This window comes from Camelus dromedarius, chromosome 9 (assembly GCF_036321535.1).
Source record: "Camelus dromedarius isolate mCamDro1 chromosome 9, mCamDro1.pat, whole genome shotgun sequence".
Lineage (NCBI taxonomy): Eukaryota > Metazoa > Chordata > Mammalia > Artiodactyla > Camelidae > Camelus > Camelus dromedarius.
In genome coordinates, this window is record NC_087444.1 from 10,080,464 (window position 1) to 10,103,036 (window position 22,573).

General features: G+C 35.7%; 1 protein-coding gene across 3 annotated transcripts in view; it reads right to left on the reverse strand.

Moving 5' to 3' along the window:
• The window catches only part of COL11A1 (collagen type XI alpha 1 chain), a 491,783-nt gene that overhangs the window by 57,137 nt on the left and 412,073 nt on the right, over window positions 1–22,573 (reverse strand). For all 3 annotated transcript variants that reach the window (XM_064488770.1, XM_064488772.1, XM_064488771.1), the window contains 4 exons: window positions 22,121–22,174; window positions 12,145–12,252; window positions 11,660–11,749; window positions 11,351–11,404 (listed from right to left, as the gene is read on the reverse strand). In XM_064488770.1, coding sequence (XP_064344840.1) covers window positions 11,351–11,404; window positions 11,660–11,749; window positions 12,145–12,252; window positions 22,121–22,174 — 306 coding nt within the window. The remainder of the gene's footprint in view (window positions 1–11,350; window positions 11,405–11,659; window positions 11,750–12,144; window positions 12,253–22,120; window positions 22,175–22,573) is intronic.

Genomic DNA, 22,573 nt, shown 5'->3' on the forward strand with positions numbered 1-22,573 from the left:
ATATTAATTACGCCTATCAACAATTCAAGAAAACACTATTTAAAGCAGGAATAAAAGAAATGCAAACATACATTTGCTAAGTCACATAAAGCTCAAGTATAACCTATTTACTATTTCCAACTTAATTTAATGAACAATGACAAGAATATTGTCTTTGGATTGGATTCATAGATGGGTGGCCAAGTTATAATTTATCATTTTCTTTCATGATTGAACTAAATGTGAAATGTTAGAAAATATGACCATTAGCAGTTTTCCCTAATAATTGAGAAGTCTAGATAAAAACATCATCATTTTAAAACTCAAAGAAATGATTTATAAAAGCTAAAAATATTATAGTTTAGCCTTCATTTTCTGATATTATCCTTCTTATGTAATTAAAATAATTTTATTACAGAAATATGAATTATTGACTTGGTTCTAATTTATATTTTTATTAACTAGAAAACTAAATACCTATGGACATAAGAACAATGATAATGACAACAATTGGCACTGATGTACTGCTTTACAATTTACAAGTCAGTTTCACATTTATTTTGTCATTTTATTCTCACAAACCTTCCATGGAATTGATGGTACAGTTGTAGTGTGGCGGTTTTAAGGATAAGGAACCTGTGGTTCCCATAATCAGGGAACTAGTCAAGAGAAACTCTGAGCTTGGACTCCTCCCTGTGCTGTCCCCACAAAGCTGCTCATTGCTTCTCCCTGATGAAGATATCAGTGGCTCCCAGGGGCCACTTAAGTGGAATTTCTTTAAATTTAGTACCTGTTCGATTTTATCGAACTATTCATTGATTAGAAAGGATTACAAGAATACCTACTATTTAATTTCTTGACATTATTGTTCTGGCTAAATTCACAAGCTACATAGAGTACTTTTTTATTTTGCAAGGTATCTGAATATTAAAGTAATTAAAATGAATGGAGAGGACATAGATTTTAGATTATTGGATTATTGGGACTAACTTAAGAGTAACACTATAAAAAGTGATTGTGTCTCTTATTTTGTTTGTCTTAGGACTAACTGAACCACTGCTATAGTTGTTTTAATTATAGAGTACCTTAAACTTAGGAAATAGAAATAATTTGAAGCGACTTTACCAAAAATATGGTTAAAGAAATCATAAAATTTGAATTTGATATAAACAAAAGGTAGCATTTTTGAGCTATAGTGAGTATATATTTTAAAAACAAACTCAGGAATTGTGGTTCATATGGATAATAATTAATCAAGAGTTGTGTGAAAATTACCTTTACCAATCACGTAATTCATATAATAAAGAAATGATGACAAAGGAAAATTTCAGTTAGTATTTTTTTTAGAGAATAAACACGTATCCTCTGTCAAAATTTATTTTTTACTTTAGTAATATTAAAATACATGAAAAAGAATCAACCACAAGTGGTACGACAGTTAACCAGGTGGCAGACTTTAGATGAGTGATTCCAGAGGTCAGTGCACAAGATAAAAATAAGAGAGTCTTCTACATGTTTTACATTCAAGAAGTGCAGCCTGAAAAGTGAAAGGAGAGCAAAGATTTGTCTCTACTTATTAGAGAAACATTAAGTCGTTAAGTCTGGAGGAAAGGCTGGAGGATGAGGAGGAGGGGGAGGGGGAGAGGGAGGGATGCATGGAGAGATTGTGAGAGAGAGAACAGGACAGAGAGAAGGAGGAAAAGGAGATGAACAAGAGCAAGAACCCTGAAGTTGAAAGGAACGCAAAGGTGTGCCTTGAATTACAAATAAGAAAGAAAAAATGTTCAGAGATGAAAGCACTCTTTTTTGGTAAAAGTATAAACAGAAGGCAATATATAGTGTGATGCGGGTGATTCTGTTTTAATAGGTTAACATTATCATCCCTAATGATAAATCTCTATCTGAAAATCTGATTTATTGGGATCAACGTGCATACAAACAAGGTGACTGTATTACATTTTTGTTTTAACATTTTACTTGCAAAATCTTATAAAAGGATGACTACCTGTTAGGGTTATCAAATCTAAACTAAGCATCCAATTTAAGTGCTGAGATACTTTATTTGTAATTGACTATCCAAAAAGAGTTGCAATTTTGATTTGTCAGGCCATGAAATCTTTCTCTTTAATCCTGTTTTAAATTTAAACCCCAACTTTTCAAAGACTACCTGAGAAAGAGACCATATTAAACCAGGTTAAGGTTGACAGCTATCAGATGAGAATGATAAAAAGGGGAGATTCACTAGAAAGCAGAAGCATATAGTAAGATAATTTATTATTTTCCAATGACTGAGCCTACTAAACAATTTTTGTGCTAAGTACTTTACATACGCAATATAACTTAACTTCTGTACGACTTGCTTACTTTTCAGGTAAAGGCCATAAGACTCAGGGTCCAGCTGATGTGTCTTGATTCACACACAGTTTCTTCCTGAAAGCTGAGTACTTTATAAATGATGAAGAAAAAAATTCCCTGATTGTTTGTACCACTATAATTTACACGTATTATGCCAAATTTTGATAAGTAGAAGAAATAAAGTCATTTAAGACCAATGTTCCCAGAACAAGCTCATGTTGATTCAACTTTCTAAAATGAAAAAACTAAAGAATTGATAGCAATGCTCATCTCCTTTGTCAAAAAGTCACTCTATGACTTTCGTATAATTTGCTCTACAATTCATTAGAATCTTTGCCCTTTGTCATTGTTGTTGACTAGTTTATTTTAAATTTTAAACAAATAATTATTTTTAGTTTTGAGAACTAACCATTTAGTACATGTGACACTATGGGACTTTTTTATTAGGTTCCATCTCTGATTTTAAAAGTTAAAGATTTCTTTCTTATATGCAGAACCCTAAACAGTTTGGGTTAATGCATTTTTTGAGAATATATTTATCCTTGATCTTCTCAGAAAAATCCTCATATATATATATATATATATATATATATATATATATATACCTCTGAAGCTTATATATACCTCTGAGTGTTCAGTCACACTTATCTTCCACCTTGGACAGTCTTTGGTCTTTTCCTGTACTGGTAAATTCCAGCCATTTTTTAGGCCCAGGATAACAAACTTCTCTCCCCAAAGTTGTATTATTCTGAGAACTTAAAGCATGAGACATCCTTCTAAATATTCCTTACACAGTCTATCATTGTACTCTAGGTTTTCCACCATTCTTTTCTGAGGGAATAAATGTAGCAGTTGGTACTGAATTTTGTCCTGTAAATATCTCCATGATTTCATTATGAATATTTCCAACGCATAAAATATTTACTGTATGTATTACATAATTATAAATAATAGCAATAAGCTTAAGGACATAATAATACAGTTAGTTATGTGCTCTGGTCTTTTAATAAATTATGTGAACATGAAGGATATGTTAAAAAATTTAATACCTAAATGTACTCATGTAGTCAACAGAAATTTCCCAAATTTTCAGGAGAATATCAACTGAGTGCATACTTTTCAGAGAGGATGTGGTATAAAATTAAAAGAAATACATATTATCTTAACTAGATACACTATTACATGGAAATAACTCATAGCTTTTATAAAGAATGCTTATTAATTTTGTAGTGAAGTATACTTGATATTTAAGAATAATCAAATAAGTGTTTTCATGTATATCAAGCAGAGAAAGAATGCAGATTTGAATCAATGACAATGTGCATAGTTTGAAGATATTATATATCATTTTTTAATTACAAAGCTTAACTACTTTAATTACTTCACCAGGGCATTCATAAGATTAAATTTTAGACTGCCATCTTGGTTGTGAAACCTGCATTAAAATTAACAATAGGGTGGGGGAGGGTATAGCTGAAGCACTAGAGCACATGTTTAGCATGCAGGAGTTCCTGGGTTCAATCCCTGGTACCTCCTCTAAAATAGTAAACAAACAACAAACAAGCAAACTGAATTACCTCCCTCCCCCCCCCCAAAAAAAACAACAAAAAATTAAATTAACAGTGAAAACTCATTACTTCCCTGTAGCTAAAATAGTGCTCATGATCTTGTCATAGCTCATTAACTATGAAACAGTGGATGAAAACAACAAGAGACTTTTTCAGTATGTATTTGTGCCCTAAAGTACAACTGCAATTTCCTTTTCCAATAGGTATTTCAAGCATTCTATAAGTCTACATATTTTTAATAACAGCATGCTCTGCAGTGAGTTTATTTTATACATCTAAAAATGGAAAGTGAAAATCTCTGATGATAACCTACTGATTAAGCAAATGATATTACAAACTTACAAATGCTACTTAAATACCCCAGGCCAACTTTGAAAAGAATGAGCCTTATCAATCCTGTAATCCCAACTGAATCACTGAAGAAATTCCATTTAAAAAAAGTGAAAGTTTGAACCCAGTACTAAAAAGAGAAGCCATTCACCATTCAACAAAAATTTAGTGAGACTCTACTTTCTTGTGACACTGACTGAGAACACAGAATGTATTATGGTAGGTATCAGCCCTTGAGAAAGTCACACTGCAAATACATTTTTTTCTATAAAGGGTAGACACTTAATAACAATTACTTCATTGCCCTATAGCTCGTTATAGTGAAGAACAGAGGGTGTTATAAATGTCAGATAAATGAACAATTACATCTAAGATGAATACGCTTGGGTTTAAACATAGGTTAAACGGATAATGAAAAACTCACAACAGTAAGGTTTTTGCTTATTTCTAAAATTGATCTCCATACTTCAAGTAGTTACCAGAACATCACAAGCCCTAAGTAAATGTGTCAACTGTATGTGCGACATTTTCATTTCCAGAACTGGAACCACTAGCTTTCTCACCTTGAGCAAACTGATTAACTTCTATTTGGCTCAGTTTTCTTGTCAATAAAACGGGGATAGAAATAATTTGTCAGACTTTTTTTTTCTGATATTAATGTGTCCATACATCTAAAGTTCTTCAAACAATGTCATAAAGTATGAATGTGACAGATGTTAGAAAACTGTACATGAACAGCTATATATTTCAAAAGTAGAAATGCAATCTCAAATGACTGCAGAATTGAAATTTTATAGAAAACTAAGATCCAGAAGCATATATGGTGTATCTAAGGTCATACCATTAAAAGAAGAGTAGAGCTTTTTCCACAAAACATTTAAACTATTTGTATACTCATCTGTCTATAGTAATGATAAATTTTTTACCCATCAAAAATGCTTAACTAGAAAGAACGCACAAAAAAAAAGCTAAAAGCTATGAAATATTTCCCCAATTTATGATTTAGATAGCAAAGGACACATGGCAAATTAAGCTTTCCAAAGATATGTTTGGAATTGCATGAATTATAACTGTAATATCATAAAGAATTCTGTTATTTTAATACTAAACATTAACTACTACAGGTCACTTGTTTTCAGCTGAAGGGTTGAGATTTACTTTTTCTTTTTTAAAGGGAGGAATTTACAATTCTCTAATTAGTTACCTTTTTTTTATGTTTATGTTGGTTTTATCCTCTTCTGTACCCCTTTCCCCTAAACCTTGCAATGGTAATGAAACAAGTCAACAGCATCAGTTTCTTTTCTTTTCTTTTTTTTTTTTCCACCCCCCTGGTAACCACAAGTCTGTATTCATCAGTTTATTTTCTTGGAGCAGTGAGAACAGTGGTTATTTCTCTAATTCTTCATACACAGGAGAACACCTGATACATATTTTCTGTTACTTTCATTAGGTGTTTCATATTCTGAGGAGCATTTGGAAAGGAAAGGAAAGAAATAAACAGTGAAATCATCTCATCAGCATTCAGCTAAAAGGCAGCCCACCAGAGAGAAGAACAGAAACATAAACACAAGTTCTTATGAACCAAAGTTATATAAGAAAAAAGAAAAAAAGAAAGAAAGAAAGAAAGAAAGAAAGAAGCCAAGTTTTTAAAATAAAAGTTGACCTTCACGGCAAAACTAGTATGAGGAAATTCCCAGTCTCTGGATTACATATATTTTATCTCAGATTTTTAAGCTAAAAATTCATATAAAATATCAAGTATTACCAGAATTTAAAGAATAAATTCTGAATGATTAAGTCAAAGTCCTACAATATCGCGGTCTTTGGTCACTGATCCTCAACACCACCTCTATACTTTGCTCATCTTGACTGGATGTCATAACAGCCCCCTGAGATCTATCTGAGTCTCAAGAGGGAAAGTGTGCTTTGACTCAAAAAAAAAAAAAAAAAAAAAAGCACATACCCAATTAGTCAGTAGTTGTAATCCTTCTAAAATCTTGTCCCTTGTTTGAGGATTAAGTAAAAGCCAGTGAAAAGAAGGTTCTCTGGAATAGGATGCAGAAAAAGATTAGAAGAAATAGAAATTATGATAGAAAGGGTGCACAAAATCCTAAGGAAGAGACAACAACAGGAAGAAATTATAGCACATAAAGAGAAAGAGAGAGTCCAATTCATCAGGGGACAATTATGACATAAGAGTCATAGGAAAAGGATAAAGACTGATATATTGCACAGTTGTGAAAGCTCGGACATTCACCCTTTAGCAGCTGTGTATCTGGCCCCCTCTCATCTACATTCTCCATATTAAGTCACACTCCTCCACGGGGACAAAGGAAAGGTGGCTGTAAGGTCAGAGGGCATTCACTAGCCCACTATTGTATTTCGTTTCATCTCGTTTTTAGAGAAATAACTGTTGGCAATGAGGGCATTCCATATCAGAAAAATATACAGGAGAGAGACTATTTCAGGGGTGGATTTTGCTTGTTTTTGTTTTATAAAAATATAGGTAGTAGGTACGCTCTGAGAAGTGTTTCCATAGTGTATTTGTACACGTGGTGTGTTGACATAAATATAAAATGTTTCCTCAATTTGTGTTCAACAGAAGAGAAAATGCTGCACTGCCTTCCTCTCTTGCTGTTAGTCCCTTGCTTCCCTCTGCCCTGTGTCTGTGCATCAAGACATCCACTTAGTGAGCAAACTCCCGAGATCAGAAAGCATGCCCTGCTTTGATGGGCATCCATTACCAGCTCTCCGGTACAGCATCACGCATACAGTAAGCATTTGGTTTTTGCCAGACTTTAGAAGTCCAAAGTCACAGTATCCTGTTGGGATAATTTTGTTTGTCTAGAGTGGGAGCATTAAAAAATGTTTCTCAAGATACATTCACTCCTAGTAGCAAAACCTTTGGAGAACTATGACACTGAAATACTGGTTCTTTGCTAAGAGGGCTAAAACAGCAATGAACACTTCAAGACTAAATCTAGCATATAAAAAAACTTGCTTTTCATAGATAAAACTGATGTTTATTTATAGCTCTAACTTCAACAGAATTCCTTTAAGGAAAAAATCATTGTTTTCACCTTGCCTTCTTCATTGTATCTCTTAATATATTACTCATTATTTACTATGTTATTTTATCTATTTCATATCCTTCTTCCTCACTAAACCATAAGCTCGATTCAGGAATGTCCATTTAATGAATCTCTATAAATTCAGCTTAATAGATTGTCTGGCACATTCAGATACTTAGAGTTTTCCGTAAGAAAAGACTTACAGCAGCTTACAGGGAAGACATAAATAAAAGACACTATAAATCATAAATGTGAAATAAGGAAAATAAATAAGCAATTAACCTTTGATTGGCAAAAAATAATTTTTTTCAAGGCAGGTCAGGATGCACTGAAGTGTTATGAAGTCAATGTAATGGATTTTGTCCAACATTTAAAGAAAGTAACTATAATAATATGTAATAGTTAATATTCAAGTACATCACATGTACTTTTTGAATAGAGTTGAACACAAAAATTCACAGAAACAGTCATAAATCAAGGAGTTATCTTCTCTATTGTGTCCCAAATTTAACTCCAAGATTTCTGTAAGCCACAGCAAAGAAAGAAATATAATTTTTATAATTCATATCAGTTTTAAAGAACCCCAGCTAACTGCTCAAGAAATAACAAGTAATTCCAATGCTATGATTAGTCAGAGATTTCTTTTGAGGATATTCATAATAAAGGCACTTCATAAAAATTTCCCATATCCTCAGGCAGATCCTTCAGATCCTTTTGGTTGATACAACTCTACACATTATAGATCCTCTAAATACAAGCCAATGACATCACAGCTAGACCTATCAGAGTTCAATAAACCCGTTCCGCTTCTATAGATATCATAGCAACATGATACAAAGAGCCTCGTCTATGTTTCCAACTGAATAGATTAGGAATAGAAAGAATGTATGTTAACATACTATACGTCAATAAAAGTTTTGTGACTTCTAAGAGGTTTGGAGTTTTCCTGTTTGAATGTTTTGTGTTTGTTGTTGTTTCTGACCAGGTAAAACTGAGCAGGCACGGACGGCACTGCTAAATTGTCATTCCCACAAGGACACAAGCTTGAAGTCATCATTCAGTTTTCACCTTTCCTCCCTCCCCATATCTAGTCTTAGTAAAAGATCCTACTAGCCTACCCGCCTCGTGTTTGCTCCTTCTGCACTGGTCTTTGGCTCCCCACTGCCCTATCAGTGGCTCACTCTCATATTATGACATTGATCACTGAGCTTTTATGCTCCTTCAGTCTCTCCCACCTCTTATGTATTGCACACTAATGATAATTTTCCCTTAAAACTTTATTAAATTTATTTACTCCAAAAAACTTTTAATTTTTTACTCTATTTGTTCCCAAAACTTAAAATCTTCAAATTACCTCAACTTGTCATTTTAGAACTTAAGGAATCATACAGCATATTATGTTTCCACTCTAGCATTACATTATGTAAATACACAACAGAGTACCTGGATCCTAGAAAGAATTCATCACATTTTAGACCTTCTCCCAAGGTGCTCCACTTTGGTAAAACCAGATACTCCTTAAACACCTTGTCTGTTTCTTAATTTCAATCTCTTGATCTTAAATGATTATGTAATCTTCTATACTCTTTGAAGTCAAGTTCAAGGTCATACACCTCTTGCATGACCCTTCTGCTGATTTCTCTTCTTTTCCCCTGCCCTTGCATAATTAACATTTGTTGTTTAATGTCATTTAATGTCATTAGGCATTAAGCACTGACTGTCTTATAATGCTATGTAGTCTTGGTGTGTTTCCTTTCAAAATTGTTTACCTTATTTCTTAAAGGTTTGTCTTCTGAGTTTAATTGTATACAGGGAAATAAGTGGTAATTGTCAAATAAACAGTTGCTAAAGCTAACTAAATAAATATCAGATTTTTTAAATCATATTTAATATGTTCTTCTACATGTAACTGGATAATTGTTGATTGCTGTTTAATTATCTGTTAAAGTATGTCTCTTAGAAATACATGCACCCTATAATACATTGATTTCAACTGTCCAAAGACATGGGATAGCATTGTTTGCCTGGACCCTAAAAAATAACTTTCAACAATTTAATCCTTATAGTCATGAATCAGGTTTCACAGATATAATAACCATTGATCTTAAAAAAATCCATCCCCATACCTAAAATAAAATCATTTTAGAACCTGAAGGTCTGGTTAAATAGATTGCATTATAGATTTTATCTATGCTTAAATAAGCACTTGTGTCTTATTCAACTATTGTTCCTGCTAGCGCTACCACCACAATGAGACTATCTTAAAATTTCTACATAGTTTTATGAATTTTATGAATAGGGAAAGTCAAATGTCATTACTGAAATATTTTATTTTTCTTTAAAAAAATCTTTACCAAATACCCATACCAAATGTAGTCATTGTAATATGAGTGACATTTATATGATCTACAGATTAAATATGTTAATCAACATGCCAAAGGCTATATTGCTGTGTTCTCAGTCGTATTTATGCTATGTCTACTTTACTCCAATATTAGGATACTTCAATATATACGATAATTCAGATAGAAATGAAATGATTACATTGACAGGATTATACTGTGAAGGTAACCAAAATAATAATACAAGGAACACACAGTCTAATGAGAGAGACAATCAGTTACACTCCAATGCAATTTCTAAAATAAACATCATAACAGAGAGCACAAAGGGTGAAGAAATTTCACTAATAGATAAAATGGAGGCAAGTTGTCCAAAGGTGACTTTAGAGATTTAACATTTAAGCTTGATCTCTACAGATGAGTAGGATTTTTTTTTCCAGATAGAGAAGGGAAAAATGGGGTTTTCTGGAAGAAGAAGAAAAGTGTATTTTCTCTGCAAAGTATAAAAGCTCATGGTGGCTTGAGAAGGAAGAAGTTAAATGCATTAGGCTAGACAGAATTAAAACGGAGGCTTTAAGAAAAATAAAATAGACTATTGCGATTGGCATCGAATTTTGAAGGTAACTGTTGGTTATAATAAGGGGTTGGTTTGCAAAGGCAGCATGGGACCATGAGGCATATCTATATGTATAAGCAGAACAATGGCACAGGTAAGGATTTATATTAAAGCTATCATTCTAGAGTCAGTGGGCAAAACTAACAGAGGAGGATAAGAAATGAAGCCAAGGGGATAAGTTAAGGCACTAGTAAACAAGGAGAGAAAGGAAAGAGTCTGAACAAAGGTGATGGGAGTGGAAGGGAAGAAAAGGGGACAAATTGAAGAAATATTCTGGAGGCAGAACTAATATGACTTCAGCATGATACGTAAGGAATTGAGAAACTATTTACGGCAACATTCAGCTTTTTATTTTATTTTTTTAAGATTTGATATAAACATGATTTTATTAGTGAAGTAAAAAAAAAAAAATGTAGTGAAAGATAGTACACTCCCGAGAATTGGGAGCGGGCCATCCCAGAAGGGAAAAATGGCCAACTTTTTATTTCGGTGAAATAAAATGGAGGAAGAGACAAGACCACTGAAATTGGCAGTCTGGCTGTTATTGTTAACTTTACAGAGAACAGATAAGAACAAAGGCAGATTTACGGGAAAAAAATGAAGGCTGTATTCTATTGCTTTTTAAGGGATTGATATGTACCTCAAGAAAAGAAAAGATGAGGTAAAAATCTGATATTTACTCATTTACCAATCATTACTTTGACTAAATAAAGCAATCTGGATAATATACAAAGTGGATATATGCCTTTCACACTCCTGGGATTTTTTAAATAAGTATAAAATTCAAGTCTCATCAAGTACCAAGAATCAGACAAATTATGATTTATTTCCTCAGGTACCGTAAGAATAAGATAGCTCCTTTTTACCTCCTGACAGCAGTGGTGAAGTAAATATTTTCAATCATATAAACTCTTCTGTTTCTGCACTCATTAGAGCCTGCAATTAGTAGAAACCAGGCATTGACTGACTTGATTGACATGTGTTTATTTTCTCTCCCACACACTGTGGGATCACAGCATGCGAGTAATGAAAGAAGAGCTGTAATTCACAACCACGGATAGCACGGCTATTTATTATAATCATACTTACAACTGGACCTGGTGGGCCCTGGGGACCTTCTCCTCCTTTCAGTCCAGGTGCACCCTGGGAAACGTGAAAAGCAAAGAGAACGCATCAATGTGAGTTGAATATAAATAGGAGACGTACGACTGATAAAATGAGGATGTCAGGAATTGTTTCCAGACACAAATGTATATTGCTATATGTATTATGATAATCAATGCAGATGCTTACACATTTCCCCATAATTACTCGTGAATCTTTATTTAGTTAAGACCTTAAATTATTGCTTCTAATAAGCACTTTTATTCACATGCTTTGTTAACATGCTAATTATACCTGAGCTCCAGGAAGTCCTCTTTCACCTGGGAAACCGCGTAGTCCTGCTGGTCCATCTTTCCCTGAGACGCCTTGAGGACCTGGGTCACCCTGAAGAATATAATATATACCCATCAAAGAGAGTAATTTCTACATGTTTCCACAAACCAAATTGTGACCACCTCTAACCTACTGCGAGGAAAGCCTGAATATGATTTAATGATGAGAGCATTGTGTAAAATGTCCTATACACTAAAATGAACTAACTACTATCTAAATTTAAGATTGTGTATAAATGGATGGTTTTATGGTCAGTGGAGCTAACTGTTCCTGTATCATTGTTCAGTCATGCCTTGAAGTACAATAAACTGAGTATTTCACTGACATATCTAACATTCATTTAAATACTATGCCAACATTTAGAGAATCTATGGACAAGTAATGAGAAGCTGCAGTGAAAAATAAATGGATGTTTCCAGCCAAGAAAAGTCCTTGATAGACTGCACCTTTGCCCCTTCTTTTCCTGCAGCACCAGGAAGACCTTGCTCGCCGGGAGGGCCCGGAGGGCCAGGATGTCCACGTTCGCCTATTGGGCCAGTCTCACCAGTTGGTCCCTAAATGGGATAAACAAACTTCATTAGCTTGCTCTTTTATTTTTGGCAACGATAACAAAGAACCAAAACCCTTTCACAGAAGTTTATCATTTTCCATTATTTTCACGATGTTCTACAAAACATTTCACATAAAGCGGTGGAAGCAGTATATCTGGTGGGAGTCTGAATGGATTATGCATAATCTTGGTTAAAATCAGAGCACACAAGGGAAATATATAGATAAATTCAAAGAGCTGTTTTCTTTGTTTAATGGCAGAATTGTTTCAGAGTGAGGACAGTCCAAGTATTGTTAAAACTGTTTTTTACCTACAAATTCATCTGATTCCTTCTTTTTTACGTAAGGTGTCAAATGAGTTTAGGAGTAAAAGAGGCGTTGGTACCCCGCTGGTAGCTACTCAGTGAATCACTGCTTGATAATAAGCCCAGGTTCCCTGGAACCCAAACAATCAAAATGATTCTCCTCGGAATTTCCATGACTGGAGACATCCCTATTGTTAATCTATATTCATTTGACAGAATCTAAATAATGTGGCAGGAGGATCCCAAAGACCATGAGTTGGGGTTGGCAGTTCCTCCTAGCCGAAAGCCATAACAAATAGCCCACTGCCTAAATTGCTGCAAATGCCAGTGTGAAAAATGTCAGGTCATCTACGTGTCCCCTGAGTAGTGCTGTTCTGTGGTGCTAGATTAATAGGCTTTCAAGTGTAAATAGAGAATGGTGACCAGTTGCTCTCTATTTCCACTTAGAATAAAGCAAAATGAAGGATTTAAGTTAGAGATATATAAAGGGAAATTTTCCAAATTTCCAAAGGTTGTTAAACAGTGGAATGTGTTACTGAAGCTGCTTATGGAATATTATTTTCTGCTATTTTTCTAAAAGTGCCAAAGATTCTTACCTTTTGGTCTTGGATAAAGAACGCATCTGCCCCAAATTTGAGTGTACAGTTCTAGGTTTAAATTCCTTTTATTATGTATTGCTGAATGTCCCCAACATATCATTAATGCACAAACATTTCCTCTCGAAAGGAATTTTTCCTTAAATATCTGATCAGAATTTCAACAGAAAGGAAGGTAAAAATTGATCCTAATTTAATGGCTATCACCACTGAGACAAAAATTAGCAGTGATTCACATGCCTGTCCAAAAAAAAAAAAAAAAAAAAAACAGTGAATATCCAGTAGTGCAATCAATACTGCTTCTATTAAATCACTTCCTTTGTCCTAACATAAAAATATGGTTACATTTGGAACAGGCTGTAGAATTTACTTTCTTAAAAGGACTGATAAAGAAAAATAATCCAATAAAGATGCATACTCAATAAAATACCTGCTATTTTCATGCCTTAAAGTAGGGAGACAAAAAAAGAACACAGATCTCAGAAACCAGATGTCTGCATTAGGCAGAGAGAAATTTTCAAAAAGTGTGAGGTCCTGAAACATTCAATTAAGTCCCAAGATGTTTACATTCAAGATGGGACTCTAATTCTATTTCTGCTCATAGATGAGTAATCTAATAGGGATTTAACAAGAAATTGTAAGTTAATTTTTTTCACAGAAAATTGTTGTGAAGTTATTTTGAATAAAAAGAATTAAAAGTATTTAGGGAGGGAATTTTTTTTTAATAAAACCAATAAGCAGTTAAAAGGAAGATTTGGCACACGCATGCACAAAAGTACGCAAAATGAGTACCACGTGCATGTGTTTTCTTTATAAAGTAGCAAACAGCAATTCTCTTGGTTCAGGATTGATCTCTGAAATTAAAGAAATCAACCAATTCAAAAATTCTCTGTTTTTTGCTTTTATCACATGTATTTCTAGAAAGAAGATGCAGTTTTTGTTTCTGTGCGTGTTTGTGTTTGAGTTTGAGTTATGAAGTATTAAGAACTAGTTATAAGCCAAGAAAAGAGTATGTCAATCAATTAAATAATTAAAACACTTAATTCAACTTTTGCTATAATCTGTTATTAGCAGTGGTACAATTCCAGCTGAGTAAACCAAACGTGTCTTGTCCATTCAATACACTATGCCAGAGTATAAACACTGTTTTCTACCCCCAGGAATTATTTTCTATAACTGTTTAGAGCTGTACTTCAGGATACTGCATCAATTTTTGAGATTCTTTCTGCCACCTCTGTTGAAAAAGCTACTTGTCTCTGCCATTATTTCGATATACTCAAAGATTACAAACTAGTATTTTATCACTGATGGGAATCATTGTTATGAAGACAAAAATTTTAAAAAACATGCAATATATTACAGACATTAAAATTTTAGAAGAAAATTGTGTTAAAACCTTTTATATTATATTTCTAATATATTGTACCTCTAAATCTAATTTATTTATTTTTTTTAACATTTTTTATTGATTTATAATCATTTTACAACGTGTCAAATTCCAGTGTTCAGCACAATTTTTCAGTCATTCATGGACATATACACACTCATTGTCACATTTTTTTCTCTGTGAGTTATCATAACATTTTGTGTATATTTCCCTGTGCTATACAGTGTAATCTTGTTTATCTATTCTACAATTTTGAAATCCCAGGCTATCCCTTCCCACCCTCCACCCCCCGGTAACCACAAGTCTGTATTCTCTGTGAGTCTATTTCTGTCCTGTATTTACGCTTTGTTTTTGTTCGTTTGTTTTTGTTTTTGTTTTTTAGATTCCACATATGAGCGATCTCATATGGTATTTTTCTTTCTCTTTCTGGCTTACTTCACTTAGAATGACATTCTCCAGGAGCATCCATGTTGCTGCAAATGGCATTATGTTGTCGGTTTTTATGGCTGAGTAGTATTCCATTGTATAAATATACCACCTCTTCTTTATCCAGTCACCTGTTGATGGACATTTAGGCTGTTTCCTTGTTTTGGCTATTGTAAATAGTGCTGCTATGAACATTGGGGTGCAGGTGTCATCCTGAAGCAGATTTCCTTCTGGATACAAGCCCAGGAGTGGGATTCCTGGGTCATATGGTAAATCTATTCCTAGTCTTTTGAGGAATCGCCACACTGTTTTCCATAGTGGCTGCACCAAACTGCATTCCCACCAGCAGTGTAGGAGGGTTCCCCTTTCTCCACAGCCTCTCCAGCATTTGTCACTTGTGGATTTTTGAATGACGGCCATTCTGACTGGTGTGAGGTGATATCTCATTGTAGTTTTGATTTGCATTTCTCTGATAATTAGTGATATTGAGCATTTTTTCATGTGCTTTTTGATCATTTGTATGTCTTCCTTGGAGAATTGCTTGTTTAGGTCTTCTGCCCATTTTTGGATTGGGTTGTTTATTTTTTTCTTATTGAGTCGTATGAGCTGCTTATCTATTCTGGAGATCAAGCCTTTGTCGGTTTCACTTGCAAAAATTTTCTCCCATTCCGTAGGTTTTCTTCTTGTTTTACTTCTGGTTTCCTTTGCTGTGCAGAAGCTTGTAAGTTTCATTAGGTCCCATTTGTTTATTCTTGCTTTTATTTCTTCTAGGAGAAAATTTTTGAGATGTATGTCAGATAATGTTTTGCCTATGTTTTCCTCTAGGAGGTTTATTGTATCTTGTCTTATGTTTAAGTCTTTAATCCATTTTGAGTTGATTTTTGTATATGGTGTAAGGGAGTGTTCTAGCTTCATTGTTTTACATGCTGCTGTCCAGTTTTCCCAACACAATTTGCTGAAGAGACTGTCTTTATTCCAATGTATATTCTTGCCTCCTTTGTCAAAGATGAGTTGACCAAAAGTTTGTGGGTTCATTTCTGGGCTCTCTATTCTGTTCCATTGGTCTATATGTCTGTTTTGGTACCAATACCATGCTGTCTTGATGACTGTAGCTCTATAGTATTGTCTGAAGTCTGGGAGAGTTATTCCTCCAGCCTCTTTCTTTCTCTTCAGTAATGCTTTGGCAATTCTAGGTCTTTGATGGTTCCATATGAATTTTATTATGACTTTTTCTAGTTCTGTGAAATATGTCCTGGGTAATTGGATAGGGATTGCATTAAATCTGTAGATTGCCTTGGGCAGTGTGACCATTTTAACAATATTGATTTTTCCAATCCAAGAGCATGGAATATCTTTCCATTTTTTAAAGTCTTCTTTAATTTCCTTCATCATTGGTTTATAGTTTTCTGTGTATAATTCTTTCACCTCCTTGGTTAGATTTATTCCCAGATATTTTATTACTTTGGGTGCTATTTTAAAGGAGATTGTTTCCTTACTTTCTTCTTCTGTTGATTTATCGTTAGTGTAAAGAAATGCAACTGATTTTTGAACGTTAATTTTGTAACCTGCTACATTGCTGAATTCTTCAATCAGCTCTAGTAGCTTTTGTGTGGACCTTTTAGGGTTTTCTATATATAGTAACATGTCATCAGCATATAATGACACTTTTACCTCTTCTTTTCCAATTTGGATCCCTTTTATTTCTTTCTCTTGCCTGACTGCTGTGGCTAGGACTTCCAGGACTATGTTGAATAGGAGTGGTGATAGTGGGCATCCTTGTCTTGTCCCAGATTTTACTGGGAAGCTTTTGAGTTTTTCACCATTGAGTACTATGCTGGCTGTAGGTTTGTTATATATAGCTTTTATTATGTTGAGATATGTTCCCTCTATACCCACTTTGGCCAGAGTTTTTATCATAAATGGGTGTTGAATTTTATCAAATGCTTTTTCTGCATCGATTGAGATGATCATGTGGTTTTTGTCCTTTCTCTTGTTGATGTGATGTATTACACTGATTGATTTGCGTATGTTGAACCAGCCTTGTGTCCCTGGGATGAACTCCACTTGGTCATGATGTATAATCTTTTTTATGTGTTGTTGAATTCTATTTGCTAAAATTTTGATGAGGATTTTGGCGTCTATGTTCATCAGTGATATTGGCCTATAATTCTCTTTTTTTGTAGTGTCTTTGCCTGGTTTTGGTATCAGGGTGATGGTGGCTTCATAGAATGAGTTTGGGAGTATTCCCTCCTTTTCAATCATCTGGAAGAGTTTAAGAAGGACTGGTATGAGTTCTTCTTTGTATGTTTGGTAGAATTCCCCGGTGAAGCCGTCCGGTCCTGGACTTTTATTTGTAGGGAGGTTTTTAATTGCTATTTCTATTTCCTTTCTAGTGATCGGATTGTTCAAGTGTTCAGATTCTTCTTGATTCAGTTTTGGTGGACAGTATGTTTCCAGAAACTTGTCCATCTCCTCTAGGTTATCCAGTTTGGTTTCATATAGTTTTTCATAATATTCTCGTATGATATTCTGTATTTCTATTTTGTTTGTTGTAATTTCTCCATTTTCCTTTCTTATTTTGCTAATTTGTGCTCTCTCTTTTTTCTTCTTTGTGCGTTTGGCCAGAGGTTTGTCGATTTTATTTACTTTTTCAAAAAACCAGCTTTTGGTTTGGTTGATTTTTTCTATGGTCTTGTTAATCTCTATTGTATTTAATTCCCCTCTGATCTTTATTATTTCCTTCCTTCTGCTGCTTTTTGGGGCTTTTTGTTCTTCTTTTTCTAATTCATTCAGGTGGTGGGTCAAATTGTTTATTTGAGATTGTTCTTCTTTTTTGAGGAAGGCCTGTATCGCTATAAACTTCCCTCTTAGCACTCCCTTTCCTGTGTCCCATAGGATTTGAGTGGTTGTGCTTTCATTATCATTTGTCTCAAGGTATTTTTTAATTTCAGCTTTGATTTCCTCATTGATCCATTGTTTTTTCAATAATATATTGTTTAATCTCCATGCTTTCCTTTTTTTCTCCTTTGTTTCTCTGTTGTTGATTTCCAGTTTCATGGCATTGTGGTCAGTAAAGATGCTTGAGATAATTTCTATCTTCTTAAAATTGTTCAGGTTTCTTTTGTGCCCAAGTACATGATCGATCCTGGAAAATGTTCCATGTGCACTTGAAAAGAATGTATATCCTATTTTTGGGGGGTGTAATGCTCTGAAAATATCCACCAAATCAAGTTTTTCTATTGTAGTATTTAATTTCTCTGTTGCCTTGTTTATTTTCTGTCTGGAAGATCTGTCTAGTGATGTTAATGCAGTGTTAAAATCTCCAACTATGATTGTATTCCCATCAATATCCCCCTTTATCTCTGTTAGTAATTCTTGTATGTACTTAGGTGCTCCTATATTGGGTGCATATATATTAACGAGTGTAATATCCTCATCTTGTATCACTCCTTTAATCATTATAAAATGTCCTTCTTTATCTTTCTTTATGGCCTTTGTTTTAAAGTCTATTTTGTCTGAAATCAGTACTGCAACACCTGCTTTTTTGGCTTTTCCATTTGCATGGAATATCCTTTTCCATCCTTTCACTCTCAATCTATATGTGTCCTTCTCCCTAAAGTGGGTCTCTTGTATGCAGCATATTGAAGGTTCTTACTTTATTATCCAGTCTGCCACTCTATGTCTTTTGACTGGAGCATTTAGTCCATTAACATTTATAGTAATTAATGATAGATGTGTGTTTATTGCCATTTTGAACTTATCTTTGCAGTTGAATTGGTATACCCTCTTTGTTCCTTTCTTCTTCCTTTTGTGGTTTGGTAATTTTCCTTTGTATTTTCATGGATTTTATTTAATTTTTGTGACTCCTTTGTAAATTTTTGGCTTGTGGTTACCCTTTTTTGTAAATCTATTAACCCATTACTATAACTGTTTTTATTAAACTGATAGTAACATGATCTCAAACCCATCCTACTGTTAAAAAAATTTAAAAAAGAAAGAAAAAGATATTCTGTATTTCCCTGCCTCCCTCTCCCACTCTCCGTGATTTGTATGTCTTCTTTTATAATTTCATGTTTACTTTATTTGTAATTCATGAGTTATCACCTTTCTAGTTGTGAGTTTCTCATTTCTGTAGCATCCTGCTGCTTTTCTATTTAGAATAGCCCTTTCAATATTTCTTTTAGCATGGGTTTAGTGTTGCTAAACTCCTGCAGCTTTTTTTTTGTCTGTGAAACTCTTTATTTCTCCTTCTATCCTAAAGGATAGCCTTGCTGGATAAAGGATCCTAGGCTGCATCTTTTTTTCATTCAAGGCTTTGAATATATCTTGCCACTCCCTTCTGGCCTGTAGTGTTTGTGTAGAGAAATCAGCTGAGAGCCTTATGGGGGTTCCCTTGTAACTTACTCTTTGCTTTTCTCTTGCTGCCTTTAGAATCATTTCTTTATCCTTGACTCTGGCCATCTTGATTATGATATGTCTTGGTGTGGGTCTATTTGGGTTCTTCCTGTTTGGGACCCTCTGAGCTTCCTGTACTTGGATATCTGATTCCTTCTTTAAGTTTGGGAAGTTTTCAGTCATGATTTCTTCAAAAACCTTTTCAATCCCCTTTGATCTTTCTTCTCCTTCTGGGACCCCTATTATGCGAAGATTGGGACGCTTTATGTTATCCCATAGGTCCCTTATGCTATTTTCATTATTTTTTATTTGCTTATCTTGTAGTTCTTCTGAATGGGTGCTTTCTATTGCCCTGTCTTCTAGATCACTAATTCGTTCCTCTGCATTATCTAGTCGGCTTTGCACAGCTATTAGATCATTCCTCATCTCTGTCAATGAGTTTACCCATTCTACTTGGCTCTTCTTTATAGCTTCAATTTCATTTTTTAAATATTTTATATCTCTAAACACTATCTCTTTTAATTCCTTCAGCAATTTGATCACTCCTTTTTTGAAATCTTGATCTAATAGGCTATCGATGTCTATTTCGTTGATCTTTCTTTCAGGGGATTTCTCTTGTTCTTTTAATTGGGAAAGGTTTTTCTGCTTCTTCATCTTGCTCATACCTCTCTGGCACTGTGGTTTATGGAGTATCAGTTGTTTATTTTGGTCCTTAAGGATTTTATCTATCTGATGCCTATTTAGGAATAGAACTTAGGAAAAAAAGAAAAAAAAATAAGAGAGAGAGAGAAAGAATTTTAAAAGAAGGGAGAAAGAGGGTTTGAAAACAGTGTATAATGAATAATAGAAGAGTGAGTTGAAGCAGAGTATTAATCGGGTTGAGACGTCCTTTTGAAACCTTTACAAAAAAAGGGGGGGGGGGGAGATGAATAGATGTATTTGAAACCTGTGTCTAATCAATAGCAGGACATCAAAACCCAAGAGAAATAGAAATGAATTAAGAAGTAAAGATTAAGAGAGTAATAGAAAATAGAACAGGTAAAAACAGGTTTAAAAAAAAAGGGGGGGGGGTTGTCGGTGTTCTCCTGGAGTCTGTGTGCTTTTAATGTGAAGTCTTTCTGTCTTCGTCCTGTTTTGGAAGCTCAGCTTGCTGTTTTCAGAGGCCCTCCGTTGGCGCCCTCTTCTGTGCTGCTCCCAGCACCTGTCGGCAAGCAGATCGCGCCTCCTCCTAACACTGGGTCAGGTGCAGCTCTCTGCTGTGGGCGGGCGGGTCGCTGCCCCTCCGGATGCCGCAGGCAGATGTTGCAGACTGGCCGGGTAGGAGGGCGGGTTGTGCCCCCTCCCAGCACCTCGGTCAGGGGCTGTGTTCCTGCCCGAAAGGCGGGGGCCGCTCTCGCTCTACCTGCGCCGCCGGTAGCGCCGCTGCTCTGTGCGGCTGCGCGCTCCGCCCTGGTCGGCGCTCCGCGGGTGGGCTCGGGGAAGACCGAGGGACAGCCCTGTCCCTGCTCCGAGCAAAAACCCAGCTCCTTGTTTGTCTTTGTGGAGCAAGTTCTCTGAGGGACCAGGATGGAAGGATCCTATCTGCCCCGGGCTGCAGGCCAGTCTCAGTCTGGCCTTTGAGGCTGCTAAGCCCTTCCGTGGGGATGCAGGTTTCGCCCCCGCCCCCGCCTGGGTGCTCAGCGCGGAGGATATGGCGGCTGTGCCTGAGCCCCTCCTCTCTTCCCCCGAAAACTTTCCGCGGGTTTTCAGAGATGGGGGTGTGCACCCTTCCCCCGAGAGCACATCAACCTTGCTGTTTTATGGAGGGCCCAGGTTGTTCTGCCCTGTGCACCCACAGCCACGGTGCGCAGCCCCTTGCGTTCCCCCGGGGCTGCCTCCGTGCAGCCGCCCCCGTCCAGCCGCCCCCATCCTCCGCCTGGTTTGTGCAGCCTGGCCCTGCCCGCCGCTGCCGGCCCGCGTCTCAGGCTGGGTGTGGGGGGGGGGGGGGACGCTCTGTGCCCGTTTAGCTTAGTTCTGTCAGTCAAGGGCTGCTCTGTACAGATCCGAGGCTCGGAGGCTCCCCCTCCGTCCCGCTGGCCTCTCAGTTGGAGAGGGGAGACCCAGAGAGCGAGCGCCAGTCCTCCTTTGCTGCTCCCTCCCCGCGGGACCCGTCCCACGCTGCTTTGCCTTTTGTTCTTTCTTTTTTCCTTTTCTCCTACCAGATTTTTGGCGTCTTTATCTTTTGAAGAGGGCGATGTTCTGTCGGAGTTCCACAGGTGCTCTGGTTGGCTGAGTGGGTCTGTAGATGTGGGTCTTGGTGTATTTGTGGGAGAGGGTGACCTGCGAGCGTCTTTCTACTCCGCCATCTTCTCTGTCCCCTCCTCTAAATCTAACTTATACTCAACACTGAAGTCATCTTTTAAAATTTGAAATCCCCGAAAACCATGACGGCCAATCTATTTAAAAAGTATTCTGGTGTTTTTAGCGGGTGATGCCATGATCAGGCTTTTGTGTTAACTTTGTTGTAAGCATTCTGACTTATTTTCATTGCTTATTTTATTCTTTTCTTTTATTCATTTAGGCAATTGAAAAATTGCTTTAGTTAATGATTTGCTAGAGTTCATTTGATGTAGGCAAGTTGCATATATTTAAATGCTATCTGAAGTATAAAAATACATCATTTTCAATAATAATAAAATAAGCAAATTTGACACAACTAAGGAAAGGTGAAAACATAAACAGTAAACAATAAATCTTGTTAGGGAAATAATGTAATGGAATGTACCTGTGGTCCAACAACACCTCCTGGACCAGGAGGGCCAGTCTTGCCTTGAAATCCCTAAGGGGAAAAAAAATGTAATCCATAAAAAATCTACACAGGACACAAAATATAAATTAAAATTCTCTCAGATAGTTGAATAATCCACATTAAAAGACAGCCATCTTTTGATTAAAAGTGCTTATTTTTATATGTTTACGAATTATTACATTCTAGTTCTCTTTAAAATTTATCATCTTCACTATTTCACACTGTAGTCCTACAATTACTTTCAACAAGCTTAAAAAAGGAAATAAGAAAGTGGGATGACGCTGGAGCAAAAATATGTTCTTAGTCCTCTTTCACTATGTCAGACAACGTAGAAAGTTTAACCTACAAACATTTACAGATGAAATAAATGATGATTTAGATTTTTTGGAAACAGTCCATGGGTTCTTTATACAGAGATAACTCTACAGT